The 16,793-nt window shown below is 43.0% G+C and overlaps 1 protein-coding gene across 2 annotated transcripts in view; it reads right to left on the bottom strand.

The window, feature by feature from the left end:
- Window positions 1-16,793, bottom strand: part of GSTCD (glutathione S-transferase C-terminal domain containing) — a 62,567-nt gene that overhangs the window by 5,592 nt on the left and 40,182 nt on the right. For both annotated transcript variants that reach the window (XM_081925009.1, XM_081925010.1), the window contains 5 exons: window positions 12,200-12,315; window positions 11,939-11,983; window positions 9,873-10,001; window positions 5,017-5,150; window positions 3,076-3,106 (listed from right to left, as the gene is read on the bottom strand). In XM_081925009.1, the coding sequence (XP_081781135.1) occupies window positions 3,076-3,106; window positions 5,017-5,150; window positions 9,873-10,001; window positions 11,939-11,983; window positions 12,200-12,315 (455 nt within the window). The remainder of the gene's footprint in view (window positions 1-3,075; window positions 3,107-5,016; window positions 5,151-9,872; window positions 10,002-11,938; window positions 11,984-12,199; window positions 12,316-16,793) is intronic.

The raw sequence follows: 16,793 nt of genomic DNA, 5'->3' as shown, positions 1-16,793 counted from the left end.
CCCAGGCCTTTTTGTTCTCCTTTGTACAGCAAATCATAGAATTAGGCTACAAAATCTATCAGTCCCACCTGGTGAACCACAATTAGGTTACGCTGATCACATCTTATGACCCACAGTGACATGGTTTATAAGATACTTTTACACACACTAGACCTTAGAGGTGATTATGCTTTTGACAGGGGGGAGTGCAAAAGGAAAGAAAAATGCCATAACAGTGCTTTGGCTGACAGCTGCACTAGCTTGGACAGCTGCAATTTCAAGTGCCAAGTCACAGCAATCAGAACCATTTCAGAGCTGTATATCTTGACAGAGCTATTTGTAATGTTAGATGGAGATAAGTATGTGAGAACATAAAACACTTTTGGAAGGAATTTAGGTAATACCATTTACAAACGACAAATCCTCCCATTCTGCTTTTTAAAAACAACAGGGATTTTAATTTCGCAGGATTTCTTGAATTTTTAGGTTTCCAAATTACAGTTGGATATTACACTCTTTGTTTTTTGTTACGTAACAATTGTCCTGACGCAATATTTGTATTGCATTTTTAACCCCAACTTTCTATAAGAAATGCCTAAGATGGCTAAAATCCAATTAAATAAATTAAGAAGGAAACAGGAATGCTGAAAATATGCAGAGTTATCAGGATTTAAAAATAAATTAGTCTTTTTGTTTAACAGAGAATATTTTTAGAAACTATGGGAAGGGTGCTATTCCTGTACCTTGACAAAACAACACCAAAAAGGTATTTGGGATAGCATAGAGCGCAAGATATGCAATATTCAGCTTCAGGAGAGGGAAAAGGGGAGAAATGGCAGGCAAGGTATGGGTTAAGCATAATCTCATATGCGCCATTGCTTGTCCAATCAAAATCACCCTGGCCAAATTCTTTTTCCTTTAAAGGCTGTTTCCCATTATGTGCCCTAATAGGTTTCAAACTGAATAGTCAGTTTCAAACTGAAATGTGTGTATACTATTTCCCATGAGAAAAGAGAACTTGCTACAAATTGTTCTAAAAGGTCAGCGGTGAGTTGAGTCTTCACGGTGGGATGCCACAGTTGCCATTTTGAATAGGGTGGGTGGGAATCATCAAGTCTCTATAATAACGCTTCGGTTTTACTTGACACTAATCCTTGAATTTCCCAGCAAAAGGAAACAGAAAATTAAGATGAACTATGGAGACAGTGACACAGTGTCTAGCCACCACATTCCAACTTTTGGCAACACATCAGTAACTGAAAATATATCAATCCAATATGCAAAGTTGTATATTATATAAAGCCTACAGAACCAAAAATTATAAATTTATACACTGAACTGAGATACCATCTGGTCTACGTCCATGCAAATAATACAATACTGATTTTAGAGGGGCTTCTTAGCACAAGTTTTCTTCTTTAAAAAAATCAACTGATACAAATTTATTAAAACAATATGCTTCTTAGAACCTGTGGAGATTTCATATCTGTTATATTCTATTTAAAAGGTTGCATTAATTTTTCTCATAAAATACAGTCTTTTCAAAATTTATGTGAAGGTTGGAAATGTAATGCAATGGAAAATGTATCAACTATTATTTTCCAGTGAACTATGTGATGGTTTTAGACAAAGTTAAGGATGCATATACTCAGTGCCAGATTTATGTATGAGCTAAACAAGCTATAGCTTAGGGCCCCACTCTCTTGGGGCACCCCCAAAAAATGTAAAGAAAAGAAAACTGGATGTACATTTCCAAAATATAAGATAAAAAACAAATAAAATAAAACCTACATACAGCATCAGTGTTTTGTGTTGTGTAGGCTCCTATTTGTTATGTGCAAATGGCTTTAGATACGTATTAGGTTCATAAATTACCATATAGCACATATTCAACACAAAAAAGTGACAATTGGTTGTTGACAAAGGACAGCTGGACATATAAAGGGCCCCATTACCTTCAGTAGCTTAGGGCCTCATCAAATACTGCCTGCATATACTATAAATAATATTTAAGTTATTTTTCAAATGAATATGTCATATTTTCTAGCCAAATAGGGCATTAAAGTAAAATATGGTTTTCAACAAGCCAGAAAGAAAGCAGAACATAGCTCTTTATGTATTCTTAGAAAGACCTCAAAGCATATCTGTGTGAGCTGAATTATACATGGTTATCTTCTACATTTTGGAGCAAGTTTCAATGGAAAGAAACATTCCACACATGAAGCGCTTGCTTCTGCTGAAATGAATGGAACATTCATTGTGGGTGATGAGCTTCATCTATATGTCCATAACAAATTGGCAGGAATTATTATGAAAATTTATTTTTACTTATTTTATTTAAACTCTTTGTTTCTGTAACTATGTCACTAGGCTTACTTGTGCCAAAAGCAATTCAGCCGCCCATCTTATGAAAATGTGGTTATTAGTTCACATGCTGTTCACTACGAAAACTACATCTCAAATACAATTGGGAGAAAAATAAAGCAATTTCAAGCTATCACTGTCCAAATTGAATCTGGATAGAAGTAAATCAAATGAAAAGGGGAAATAGCAGCCATAAAGAAGGAAAACGGTTAAAAAATGGGAAACTGGCATAAAAATGCACACAAAAGCCTTCAGGCCTATCCAAAATATTCAGTGGAGCAGACTAGGAAGAAAGTACTCCTAGAAGGCTCAACAGGTTCTTGACATCTATGTATATTTGATGGATGAATATGGTTCTTTTATAGTGAAACAATTCAGTTGTTTTATCATTGTTCTTTTCATGGTTTTATGTTTTAACTAATAAATAGTTGTTTTAATTTTTTTTAATGATCTTGTCATCTACTTTTAGAAATTATTGAAACTAAAAAATGAGATATAAACTAAACTACACACAGAAATGTATTCCATACTGTATTTACGAAATGTCTTTTTCCTGCACTAAAAGAAAAAAGAGGAAGGAACACATGGAATGCAATGGTGAAGTTTCCGTATTCTGATGTGTTTTTAACCCTATCATTAAAAAAGAATTACCCATTCCACTCAAACCATACGGAAAGACACAGAAAAGGGCACAGAAAGAAATTCTAAACCACAGCTTCACCTTTTGCATACCTTATAGGATAACACTTCCTTGAACTGACGGCTGAAATAGAAAAGAAGATGGATTTGATCACCATGAGAAACGACGATTTTAAAATAGATGCAGTCTTTAAGGCATATGGCTGAATTTTAAACAAATACTTGGGTGGGTTGTTATCTGGAAGTTGAACAAGATCCAGAAGCAGACACTACTGAGAGTTTCTGTTCTTTTTTAGTAAATGTCTATAATGTGCCAAGTTTTATCACTTACAGACATTTATCATTTAAGATATTTTAAGTGCTAAACAAATGCATAGGGCTGTATCATGTCACTGCTACTGACTCACTGAAAGCAAGAATCTGACTTTTAATATATTTATCCTACATAGGGCTGATGATGGATTCAATGTTCAGTCTGCATTGGTTGGGATTATACCCTTTTTAGAATCAGGTTTGCAACTCGGGAGTACTTTTGAACATACTAGCATTGCTCCTAAACTAGTCAGATGGTGGCTGTAGCCAGGTTTGCTGCACATGTTGGTGGGCCCGGTGCACTTGTTCCTAGAGAAAGATGGTTGTGCCACAGCCATCCACATGAACTGGTTCTACATAGGGCTATCTTTGAAACTGCACAGAGAAAAATGAAGCAGATAAAAGGTTTCTTTGCAGATTGTCTACCACTGGTGTTGTACCAACTACTGAGAACTGTTATAATAAAGAATGAAACAGAGACATGCAGTTTAATTTCCTTCTCTGCACAATATTGTGTACTCCAGTGAATCACAAAAGTCAAGAGATTACAACTGGAAAGTGAGAGGACTGTTTTCAATCCAATAAAAATAATATGACTGTATGAAAAGGTATATGATCAGGCACTCAGAATTCTTGCACCTGAAGCACTACTTGACTTCTACTATGTTCTGTGGTCCATTCATAGGTGCATCACGGCTGCAATCCTGACTGAGCCCCACTGAGACTTATTTCTGAGAAAGCATCATGGGATTTGCATTGCAGAAGTTTCTTATTTTATAGATCAACGGCTTTATTTAAAAGAACCAAGGTTTACAACTGTGGGTGTAATAAATGTTAAAAATAATGTGTGCATGGATGATTAGGCGAGGCTAATTAAGCCTCTGAACAAAACGATAAACAGAATGTGACGCAAGCATACTGAGAGAGATCTTTATTGCAGGCATGTATTATGTATTTTTTATAGCTGCTACTAACTTCCATTTCAGAAATGTCACTGGTAATTTGCAGAACAATTAGAAATGTATCTTTACAGCTAGAATTATGAAGTCATAGCTCTAGGTGACACATTCAGCCATTGTGACAATGAGCAGGATGTAACTCATCTTTGGGACTACCTGTTCCCCTTAAACAGAGGCAACACAACAAACCTATTATTCTCATGTCTTCTTCTAAATATCTGAGCCTAAGGTGGAGCTACACATGACTTGACATCTGTCTTCTAGCACTTTAAGTAAGGTGTTAAAAATAAAGGTATTGTTGGACTTGGGTATTTTTCTTGTTCTGTGGGACCAACACATTTACTACCTATGCAATCCTTTGGAAGTTTTCTCAAAAGTAAACTCCAGTGGGTGGTATCCAACAAAGTAGTTTGCTAGCACAAGGACTTTGGGCTGCAATGAAGCTCCCTATCCCACTCTTCTGCCTGTGTGTTGCCTGCACCACCTACATCTCTTTTGGATTTTTTCCCAACCCTCTGGAGCAGATCTGAGGAGGGCACAGCGGTACATGGCGAGAGGAGAAGGAGGGGAAGTTTCATTGTGCAAGCAGATTTATTTATTTTTTGCACTAGCAGAAGCACTTTTGGGAATACCACCCACTAAGCTCAACAGAGCTTACTCACTAGTAAGTTCATATAGAACTGTGGGCCTTTGTAGTCAATGCCATACATGTCAACCCAGGTTCCTCTCCACACATACACACTGATGTCAACAAACCACTGACCTTTGCGGAAATGCAAACTTGGCTGTGTTCTGAATGAAGCCATAACAACATGGAGAGATAACAAACGCTGCATGAGCTTTGACACAGCGTTCAATCACCATGTCTGTTGCCACACCACAAGCATGCAGTGCTACCTGTGAAAGTAAAACAATGGAATTTAATGATAACTGTGCATTCAGTTACTATTCAGCCCTTTCTGGATGGCTGAATTATTGCAACATCAAAGAAAGAGAGCAATCTGTTGCAAAATCAATCTCTTTTTAGCCAGATAATACAGCATCCATTATTTTCTTTGCTTACGTTGAGACAAAATGTAGCTAACTCAATAAAATATATTCACATTTGGCACTAGATATAAAATACAATACTAATCCAAAACGAACTAGTGCAACAGCATTATAAAGTTAAAATCTGGCACGATACATAAAGGTCTCAACCCAATGTTTTTTGACAGTTCTAATCACCATATAGGGCCAGATGCCATTTCTTTTCCAGATAAGAACAAAAACTGTAGGCCTCAGATATTAATCAAACAATGCGTTAAAATTGCCCAGAAAGGTTCATAGGTAAAGGAATGTTCCAGTATTACTTATGCATTTCATTCATAGAGCTCCAAAATGAATCATGGCTGATTATGCTGAACATGGAGATAGCTGAAATTTGACAGTGTTCTGGCATAGGTTTCAAAACAAACCGAAATGCTTCCTGCCAGGTCTACTCTCAGTCACCTGAGATGACAGCTTCAGTCACAGATAGTTCTATAAGCATGATAACTACATAGTGCTTAAAAAATGTTTGGGTTTGGTTGATGAACTGAAGATACTGTGGTTGTTGCTTTTTAAAGACTAGTTGAGAGTCTAGATTCTGCAGCACTTCTATGACAGATTACAGATTACATTGCAAGAAAATATTTAAGTAAATATTTCATCCTTGGCAATATTCAAATTATGCATACAGCAGCAAGAATTATTTCAACGCCCCACGCCCAAAGTCATTTCCGGCTCAGATATGACTGTATAATGAAGGTGTTCAACTGATATGGGTCATGCACCTTTTTAACACCATCTGCTGATAAGAACAACTAAATTTATAAGCATCCCTTCCCTTCTACATTTGGTTTGTGTGGCACCTCATCCAATCCAGATTTGTGTTTTTAATTCCCATCTTTTATGTCACAGTTCTCTCTGTCCTAACTGTACTATCATTTCGTTTTCTCTTTGGCTGTTCAGTAGAGCTTACTTGTGAGCTTACTTCTGAGTAGACATATATAGGATTGCAGTGATAGCTCTTTTTCACATTGGCTAATTCTTTGGGCCAGAGGATGCTTAATGCAGCCCAGCCCTTAAGTATGTGATTTCCTCTCCTTTTAGCTCCTCCCTTCCAGAGTACAAATCGTCTAGTCTTTCCCCAACAGTCTTGTCTGTGGGCTAATATTTAAGTTTGAACTGAGCCAAGATTTGAAACCAAACAGACCACAAATGGGGAAGAAACCATGGCCCTTCAAATGTTGCTGGAGTACAACTCCCATCATCCCTGAACATTGGTCATGCTGTCTGGGGCTGATGGTCACTGGAGTTCAACAACACCTGGAGGCTTAAAGGATCCCCAACTCTGCCACAGATGTTCTCAATGCCTAACAGGACTAACTCAGAAGAAAGTCCCACTGAGTTCAATAGGGAAGGGAAACTCAGGCCTGAGGGCCAAATGTGGCACTCTAGGCCTCTGTTTGGTTCTTGGGACTCTCCCTAGCTGCTCTCTCTCTAGGCCACCCCCTTCACTGGCTTTGCTTCATATGCCCCTTGAGTGTTTCTGCCTGGCTGGAATTTGCCTTTGAATGACTCTTGCTTGCCTGGATAGAGGCTAGAGCAGGCATAGGCAAACTCGGCTCTCCAGATGTTTTGGGACTACAACCCCCATGATCCCTAGCTACCAGGACCAATGGTCGATTAAAGGAAAGGATTTGCTGAACTTTGATTAGAAATTGGAATACAGAAAGGGAAGGTATGAGGAAGTCGGGGAAGTGAGGTTTTTGAAAACAAGGGAATGAAATTATACTTGTTTCTGTTTGATTTGTGCTTGTTTGTATTGTTGTTTTGTTTTGTCTTTATATAATCTGTGAAAACTTAATAAATATTTAATTTTTAAAAAAAGGACCAATGGTCAGGGATGATGGGAACTGTAGTCCCAAAACATCTGGAGGGCCGAGTTTGCCTATGCCTGGGCTAGAGAGTAGGGTGTGTGTGTGTGTTGAAAGGTAATATTTACAGTGGTACAGTGGTGCCCCGCAAGACGAATGCCTCGCAAGACGAAAAACCCGCAAGACGAAAGGGTTTTTCGGGTTTTGCGACGCTTCGCTAGACGATTTTCCCTATGGGCTTGCATCGCAAGACGAAAGCCCATAGGGAAATCTCGGGGACCTTTTTTTAAATGCTGGCGGTGGGGAGCAAAGCCTTTTCCCCCCCTCCGGACTTCAGAAGAGGTCCAGGAAGGCCGGCGGGGGCGAAAGGCTTTGCTCCCCACCGCCAGCATTTTAAAAGCGGTCCGGGATAGCAGGGAAGCGCTTCCCGCTATCCCGGACGGCTTTTGAAGGCAGGCAGGGGGGGCAAAGACTTTTGCCCCCCCGCCCGCCTAACCGGGGGCTTTTAAATCGCCCCGGGACTGTCCGGGGCGATTTAAAAGCCCCCGGACGGCTTTTGAAGCCTCCCCCCGCCGCCCGGCATCGGGGCATCGTCCCGATGCAGGGCGGCCGGGCAGGAACGCCTCCCCCCGCCGCCCGGCTTCGGGGCATCGTCCCGATGCCGGGCGACGGGGCGAGAAAGCCTCCCCCCGCCGCCCGGCATCGGAACCATGTCCCGATGCCGGGCGACGGGGCGGGAAAGCCTCCCCCCGCCGCCCGGCATCGGAACCATGTCCCGATGCCGGGCGACGGGGCGGGAAAGCCTCCCCCCGCCGCCCGGCATCAGAACGATGTCCCGAAGCCGGGCGACGGGGCGGGAAAGCCTCCCCCCGCCGCCCGGCATCAGAACGATGTCCCGAAGCCGGGCGGCCGGGCGGGAAAGCCTCCCCCCGCCGCCCGGCTTAGGGGCATCGTCCCGATGCCGGGCGGTGGGGCAGGAACGCCTCCCCCAGCCGCCCGGCATCGGAACGATGTCCCGAAGCCGGGCGGCCGGGCGGGAAAGCCTCCCCCCGCCGCCCGGCTTAGGGGCATCGTCCCGATGCCGGGCGGTGGGGCAGGAACGCCTCCCCCAGCCGCCCGGCTTCGGGGCATCGTCCCGATGCCGGGCGGTGGGGCAGGAACGCCTCCCCCAGCCGCCCGGCTTCGGGGCATCGTCCCGATGCCGGGCGGTGGGGCAGGAACGCCTCCCCCAGCCGCCCGGCTTCGGGGCATCGTCCCGATGCCGGGCGGTGGGGCAGGAACGCCTCCCCCAGCTGCCCGGCTTCGGGGCATCGTCCCGATGCCGGGCGGTGGGGCAGGAACGCCTCCCCCCACCGCCCGGCATCGGAACGATGTCCCGAAGCCGGGCGGCCGGGCGAGAAAGCCTCCCCCCGCCGCCCGGCATCGGAACGATGTCCCGAAGCCGAGCGGCGGGGCGAGAAAGCCTTTGTCCCCCCTGCCTGCCTTCCCAGGGGCTTTTAAATCGCCCCGGACAGCGGAGAAGTCCTCCGCTGTCCCGGGTGATTTTAAAATGCCGCCCCCAGAAGAGGTCGGGGGAAGGCGTTTTCCATAGGAACGCATTAATTGATTTTCAATGCATTCCTATGGAAAACCGTGCATCGCAAGACGAAAAACTCGCAAGACGAAGAGACTTGCGGAACGAATTAATTTCGTCTTGCGAGGCACCACTGTACCTCTGGTTGCGAATGGGATCCATTCCAGAGGCCCGTTCACAATGTGAAAAGCCCACAACCTGAAGTGCAATATCTGCACAGGTGTGCAGCGCAATTTGGAACTTGTGCGCAAAGCATGATTTAGCACTACTACGCATGCACGAGTGGTGAAACCCAGAAGTAACCCTTTCCAGTACTTCTGGGTCGCCGCAGGACGCAACCTGAAAAACGTAACATGAAGCAAATGTAACATGAGGTATGACTGTACATTCATTGTTCTATCCACTTTTGCTTCAGGCCCTGCCCATCTTGGGCATGTGACCCTAGGAGGCTGCCAAGAAGGAAATACCACCCTTGCGCTGGAAAAAGTTTCTCTCCACTGCATTACAGCCTTAAGCATGTTCAAGGACCAGACTGCCTTATGTCTGTATCATCTCTTAGTATCTTCTTGCCTCCTTGTGTATCAACTGAACTTGTATCAACTATTCCTGTCACTATCCTATTAAGAAATCATCTCTACTGACATTTCATACTTCTTCGTGTTGAATAATGTTATAATTATTGGAAGCTGACATTTCACAGAGCTAATTATGTTCTGGTTTTAAACGCACTCTTCCAAGAGCTAACTTCAATGCTCCATTATTACTATTTGCTTGCAATAAGATAAAATAAAATCCTCCTGCCTCCTCTTTGCCATGTCACCATTTCAGTACTGTACTAATTAACTTCAGTTGTTTTCTGAACTTGTATGTTCATTTGGCCTTATAAGGCAGCATGGAGGACACTTGAATTCCTTATTTTGTGCACAGCACAACCGTTGGGAATCAACAAATTAGGAATAGCTCAGAACTCTAACTTCTGATTTCCCGTTAACACAAGTTTATACAATAGCAGGGTTTATAGAAAAATAAGTTGAGGTTACGTAATATTAAGTGATAGGTTATAAGTGATAAGACAATATATGAAGACAGTATTTTCTTTTTAACATTACATAACAGCAAAGTATGAATCTTTTCAAAATCACTTACCCCTATATTAAAATTTCCTTTAAAATAGTCCATATTTGCTTGGATGAACCAAATGTTGTCTAATCCTAACACACTGCTTCTTTCTTCAGCACGTGTCAGTGACAACTCTTTATTTTCTACCAATATGATCTATATTTTACACAAAATAACAGTTAGTTATGGTAAACTTTTTGGTGAAATAAAAATTGTTGCAACAGCATGTTGAAGCACTTGCCAGGGCAGGGGCAGGTGAGAGAGTTGTATTCTGAAACAGAAATGTATCTGTCCAGTCATTAATAACAGCAGACTTCACTTGACTCTATCCTTTAATCAAACCAGACTATGCAGGATTTTGTGCATGCCAAGCAAACTTCACTGCTTTCTTAGTGAAAGATTGTACGGCCTGCTTTCAAAGCATAACACAAAGTACCTCCATGTTGCTAACCTATCGGAGGGGCTTCCAAGCCTGACATTGATGCAGCAACAAATCTATGACTGCTGCTGCCCCAGTGAAAGGGACAGTCTGGTTCTGCCAATAGAGATTCAGCAGGCAACACTTGTATGCCAACTTTTAAATGCATGCTGGAAACTTTTATATTGTGCTACACCTATGCAGGCAATTAAGAATACATCCTTCCACAATGGTTAGTTGATGTCTGTTTTTAACTTGTTATGGTTTTTAATGTGTGGTTTTATGTATTGTTGCTGTAAACTCCTTTGGGAGTTTTTTAAGGACACAGTGGTATACAAATAGCTTTATAAATAAATTAATCAAGGCAGAAAGAAAAGGTATCTTCTTCTGGTACTGCGCAGAATCTAGTATCCCATCTTGTGAGTAGGTGCTAATCTGCATAAGACCACAGGCTGGGAGCATTTAGTTATATTGCATATGGCAACTATCCTATATGTAGCCAGACTTTGCTCCTACAAAGGAAAATATTGCAAAAATTACATTTTTTTTCAAATTAAAACACATGGTGCCTGTCACATCTAGTTCCTTCAAACACATTTGTGGCAATTGGACCCAGTTAACACAATTTTGGAGAACTGTGGAAGTAGCAGTTCCCAAAGGTATCTGTGAACAGACCTCTCTGGTTCATTTTTCAAGCATTTGGAAGATGGCCAACTTTTTCAGGTTCACTTGTAGGCCTGAACATGATAGACTCAAATTTCCCAGAGAAAATCTCCTTGAGACTTAATATGGAGATGTGTTGCTCCTTAGGGAAGCATACAGATCCCGCTTCTATAGTTTATCAGCCAGTAACTGCATCTGGGCATTTCTCTATCAGCCAGTAACTGCATCAGGGCATTTCTCATAGAAAAGCCTTCTAGAAGAATGGGAAAAAACATAGATTGCCAATCTGGGTTTTTTATTGTGATTTCCAATTGAGTTTTTGTTTTGTTTAAACTGTGATAGGATTGCTCACTCTTTTTTGGGGGGGGGGTGTTGATGGTTTTCTCTGTTACTAAGCCCAGAAAGGAGTAATGTTCTCTGTAAAACAACTTAGCCAAAATGAAAAACTACCCCAAATTAGCCATAGTTTGAGATTAGTTCATGCAAGGTTTTATATTGGACCTAGAATAAGGAAGGGGCTGTCAGACCATGAAAGCCACAAACCCCACCTCCTGCTTGTCCACCAGGAGCCTCTCCCCATAAGCCATACCCCCAGCTTGTAGGATCTTGCTTAACTGCACTGAAATGGAAGAATTAATTTCATGTTCTCAAACAATGGCTTTAGCTTAGTCGCAGAATCAATGTTTTGCATGCAAAAAGGTTTTAGAGTGTCTATTTGAGAGTTTGGAGAGCTGGTTTGAGGATGTCCCTGTGCTACTTTTATTCTTACTTTTTAAAAGTTGCCTTCAGTCATACTAATTTTATTGCTGGGAGTGAAAAACAGTGCTTTATCTTACTCAGAATATGAGAATGGGTAAATTAAGTACTTTATTCTACCACAAAAAAACGTGAGTGGGTGTTTGATTTAGATAATTCTATCACTTTCACATATTTTACAAACAGCCTACATTTAATTGTGTATCTGAAATTCCAGGTTATTAAAGTCTGAATTTACATTTTACTGAAACCTTACCTGACATGATGGAAGTACGTGAGCAAGGACAATTCCAACATGGCCCTGTTCAAAGCAGAAGAAAGTGCACAAATAAACCTTGATCCCAAAGAGCTGATCCATTTGACAACAAAATATTCCAATAAAATATTGATAGAGATTTTGGAAGCAGATCAAATTCCAGAGTTTTGGACTCTTGTACTGTTGGACTTATAAACATACAAAACCAACTGTGACTGAATCTACAAACAAACAAACAAACAAACAAATAAAATACCTTACCCCACCACTGCAAAAATCCACAATTTTATCTCCAGGTTTAGCCAGCTTTTTCACTAAGGCCACCATATTGTTGAGCTGTTGCTGTTTCCTAAAAGCGCGATCACTGGACATTTTTCCTAAGGATGACAACAAGGAATATACATTTGCAATTGCTTATGGCAAAAATGTGGTTTTTACAGTATTTCCTTTTAAATGTAAGTGATTAGATACAGACTTGCAGCTCCACATATTGAATGACTTTTTCCATTCACAGAAAGGGCCAAGATCCAATGGAGGTTGCCGGATACAGGAATCAACTGACACTGATTCCCTCCTGCCTGCAGTTTCTGCACCACTTCTCAGGTTGCTCCAGAGGGTTCCCCAAACCCTCCAGAGCAGATTTTCAGGGGGTACAGGGGGCTGCAAGAGGAAGGTGGAATAAAAAAAGGTGTCTTCCTTTCATCCGATTTATAGTTTGTCCTAATGCCAAGGATTTTATGTTGCAGGTGCCAAGGAAAAGGAGGAGCCTGTTCCCAAAGAGCTTGTGATACATTTTAATCATTTATTATTACTTGTGTTATTAGTCACTTGTTACTCTGAGGTCTCCAAGTAACTTATAAGACATTTAAGAACATAAATATGAATGCATTGATTATACCATATCAATAGAACAAAACAACCACTATAACAGCCCCAGGAATATTATTATATGGAAGGTTTAGAGACCAGCAATGAAGTGCTAACAAGGAGAAGAAGAAGAAGAAGAAGAAGAAGAAGAAGAAGAAGAAGAAGAAGAAGAAGAAGAAGATAACCAGAGGAACTACAACACATTTAATACTACAACACATAAGTGCATTCATATATAATAATAATAATTTATTATTTATACCCCGCCCATCTGGCTGGGTTTCCCTAGCCACTCTGGGCAGCTCCCAATCAAATATTAAAAACACAATACAATATAGAAGGATTTGATCTATAAGGTGTTTTTCACATATATGAGCCATCAATTGACATTGCAGCCATCTAGAGATAAGTTTGCATTTGTGTCCATGGGTAACAAGAGAAACAGAAGCTACTTCTCCTCCTATGGGGGAATCTTTCATATGTCTATGCTCTCATCCAATATTCATTTTCCAGATAACTGTATGGTGTGAAAAGGGTTTCCACATGTCCTTGATTATGAGGGAATAAGTCTTCTATCAAAAATTGTCCCTGTTCCATAGCACTCTGCTGCATGTGCTCTGGCACAGCAAATGATGGCTTGGATCCAGAGATGCTTGGACTGGGTTCCTCTCATACAAAAGAGTTTTTCTAGCTCCTTTCTGATAATGCCCTTTGCATTCCTTGAAAAGCTGCTCTAGGGAGTTAGAAGGTCCTCTGGATGCAGGTATTGTTGGAAATCAGTGACACCACCTGTTAAATGCAAGCTTAAAAGCTCTCCACCTTGCTTATGGAGCAAGGCCCACTCATTATGTGGAATTTGGGATACTCAAGAGAGCTTGCAGGGCTGTGCCAGTTCCCGCAAGATCTCGCATGAGCATTCCTAGCTACGCTGAGCAGGCCTAGCCCAGCAAGCAAGGCAGAGCACTTAAAAGCTCTTTCCATGCCGGGTCTGCTTATAACAGTAGCTCTCCAAGGTCTCAGGCAAAGAGGTCTTCTTACTTATCTTACCCTTTTAACTAGAGGGCCAAGGATTCAACTTGAGGTGCTCTACTTGTCAAGCATATGGTCTATCTCCCAAATGAACTATTGAACAGGTATGATTTGTGTAATAGCTCCCCAGCATATATAGAATGGATATCTCTTTTGGATTTAAAAAGATAAAGTAAAATAATATTTTAGTAATAAAGTATACTACTTATTTGTCATAGGCAATGGCATTTGTTTTTAAACTGCATTCCCTTTCTTGCAGCAGCTGAGCTGACATACCGTATCTTAAAACTATGAAATTGAGATTGTACTATATTGGATTGGTACAAGCTAAAAACAATGGCAGTACCTGTAGGAAACAATAATACTTCTAGAAAGTAGTTTTTTTCTCCTCTCCACAACTAGGCTTGTGGAAATCTGATACTGATACCATGTTTGGTGGTGTTCAGCAAGTGGCTATGATTTCTTGCAAAACACAGGTCTCATTAAAAGTTTAAGTATTTGTTGAAATGCCACATTTTCCTTTACAGTCTCAGAGCAATTTATACAATAGCCATAAACAGGAGCTGAAACTTATAACATGGGAATTAGAGCCAGCCGTGCATTTCTTAGGAATAATTTATGCACCAAGATCAAAATATTTCTTCTTCTGTAATTACTTTTGGTCCAAACACATTTAACTTGACGTAGAGGAACAGCAACAAATGTCTCCGAGTTATTAATGTCACTGTGGCTTTAAAGTATATCCCAGCTGGCTTTGTTCTTCAAAATTATGCACACAACCAGGTAAAACACAGGAAGTGATTCTATTGCCTTATTATAGGGGGATCAGAAATGAAATATTATGACCAAGCAAATGAAACATCTCATTGCCTCCGTCTAAATACCACTGCCATTTTTAGAACGTTGGACAATAAATTGCAATGAGGGAGCTGCTTAAAAACTCACTGCAGAGGGAACTGCAACTTCACAGAGAAATGGACACCTGCAGTTTTTCAGTCACAAAACATGGCAAGTGCTATTATTATTGTTTGGTGTGGCTGGGGTCGGCCAGATGTTACAGGAAACCAATTCTCTGCATTGTTGTAGTCATGTCATCTCATGAGCAAAGCTTTAGCACTCCCATAGCTCAGTGGCACAGCATCTATTCTGCAGGTAAAAGGTTTCAGGTTCAACCCCCAACATCTCTTGAGATGCTTGAGGTAAATGCTCTCCTCCTTCTGGCTTTTTCAGGGCTTTTGTATTTGGCAGCAGACTTGCCCCTGCCCGGAAACATGCTAATTCCATGGGAAATGCTAATGGACTATGCTGCTGTCAGAGCCACCCGTGGTCCCAGCTCACAAGAGACCCAAGTCCAATCCAGATTATGTACAAAAGTCTTTATTGAAGAACATTGCTGGTTTTACATTCCATCTCCGTGGCTCTACGTCTGTGACTTCAGACCGCTGAAGTCCCCTCTGAATCAGTCCCGCCCCTGCACCAGCTTAAGAGCCTTGTCCTGGACCACCTCTTCCTCTCCTTCCTTTTCCGCAGGGTCTTTCTGCCCCCCTGGGCTCCCTCCCGTCGGGACTCCTCAGAAGCTGACTCCTCTGACGCCTGTTCCCCCCTCCTTCTCGCTTTGGGGCCAGGCTCCTCCCCAGGGCTTCCCTCACTTCCGCGCGCCTCCACATTTGAACTTGGCGCGCGTACGTTGCTCCTGACCTTCCTCTCGACCGCTACACTGCTGCCGGTACTACTCTCCGCCCCTTCCGGCAGGATGTCTTGCCCCGATCTCCTTCCTCTCTCTGCTTCCTGCTCTGCTCCCTCTGACACACTGGTAACTCCACCCCCTTCACTCCGTTCCGGCGGAGAAGCCGGCCCCGATCTCCAACTCCCACTGGGGCCTCTCCCTTCGCTCCCCTGCTCCTGACTGCTTCCCCCTTGAGCTCCCCTTGGCCTGACCAGGGGGGCTCCCTTTTGGGAATCCTCTGACTCACTGGACAAACTCATGGACGACCTTTGGTCATTGTCATCCTCTTCCTTGTCGCTCTGGGATTCTTCCCCCTCGCTCTCTGTCTCCTCCCTCATCTGCTCTTCTCTCCCTGAACCCCTGACATCCATCCCCCCCTCGAAGCCCCCCCTTCCCCCCTCCCTCCCGTCGGGTGCAGGTTGTGGGAGCTGCGGCTCTTCGGAGGTAGATTCGGGATACAGGTCGTCTACTCCAATGTCCTCTGCTGGCAGTTCTGTGTATGTGTGTTCGAACTCGGGCTCTTCACCCAAAGTGTTCTCAGTCTCCTCTTCCATCGCTACTTCGTCTGGTGCTGCCTGCCAAGGCCCCATCATCCACCTCTTACGCCAGTCCTCCTCTGGTTGCTCCTCCCACCAATCCGAGGGTAGTGTGTCCACCCCCGAACACGATCCTCTGGGCGGGCTCAATTCTGCCGTTCCTCCCTCGGTGGAAGAAAAGCCCCTGAAAGTGCTATCTGAAAATGTGGGCGTAAAGAGCCAGTCATCAAAGTGCTCGGCTGGCATGGGTCTATGTGGGAAAAGTGCATGGAACTCGTCTTTCAAAAGGGGTTCGTCTAACGCGTAGCCCGGCACCCAACTATTGGCACTGGCTGGGGTACCCTCTCTGGCGAGAAAGTATTCAACTCCGTCAGCCCCCCATCTTGAGTCCAGAATCTCTGTGACCTCGTTGAGTGGTTCGGCCCTAGGTGACCCCCCCTCTTGGGTGACTCTTTGCGTGGATCTGGTACTGTTTCTGACTCCTGAAACCTGTGCGGGGCCTTGTAGGGAGTGAGCACCGACCTGTGAAAGACCGGGTGCACTCTGGATCCTTCGGGGAGGACCAGTCGAAACGCTACAGGATTGATCCTAGCCTCAACTTGGTATGGCCCTAGCTGCCTGTGTCCTAGCTTCTTCTTGGCTAACGACTTGGCTGGCATCGCTTGGGCTGCTAACCATACCCAGTCCCCCACCTGGA

The sequence above is a fragment of the Podarcis melisellensis genome (assembly GCF_964234715.1).
Source record: "Podarcis melisellensis genome assembly, chromosome: 9".
Lineage (NCBI taxonomy): Eukaryota > Metazoa > Chordata > Lepidosauria > Squamata > Lacertidae > Podarcis > Podarcis melisellensis.
The sequence above is the reverse complement of the archived record's forward strand: the minus strand, read 5'-3'. Positions and strand labels throughout refer to the sequence as shown.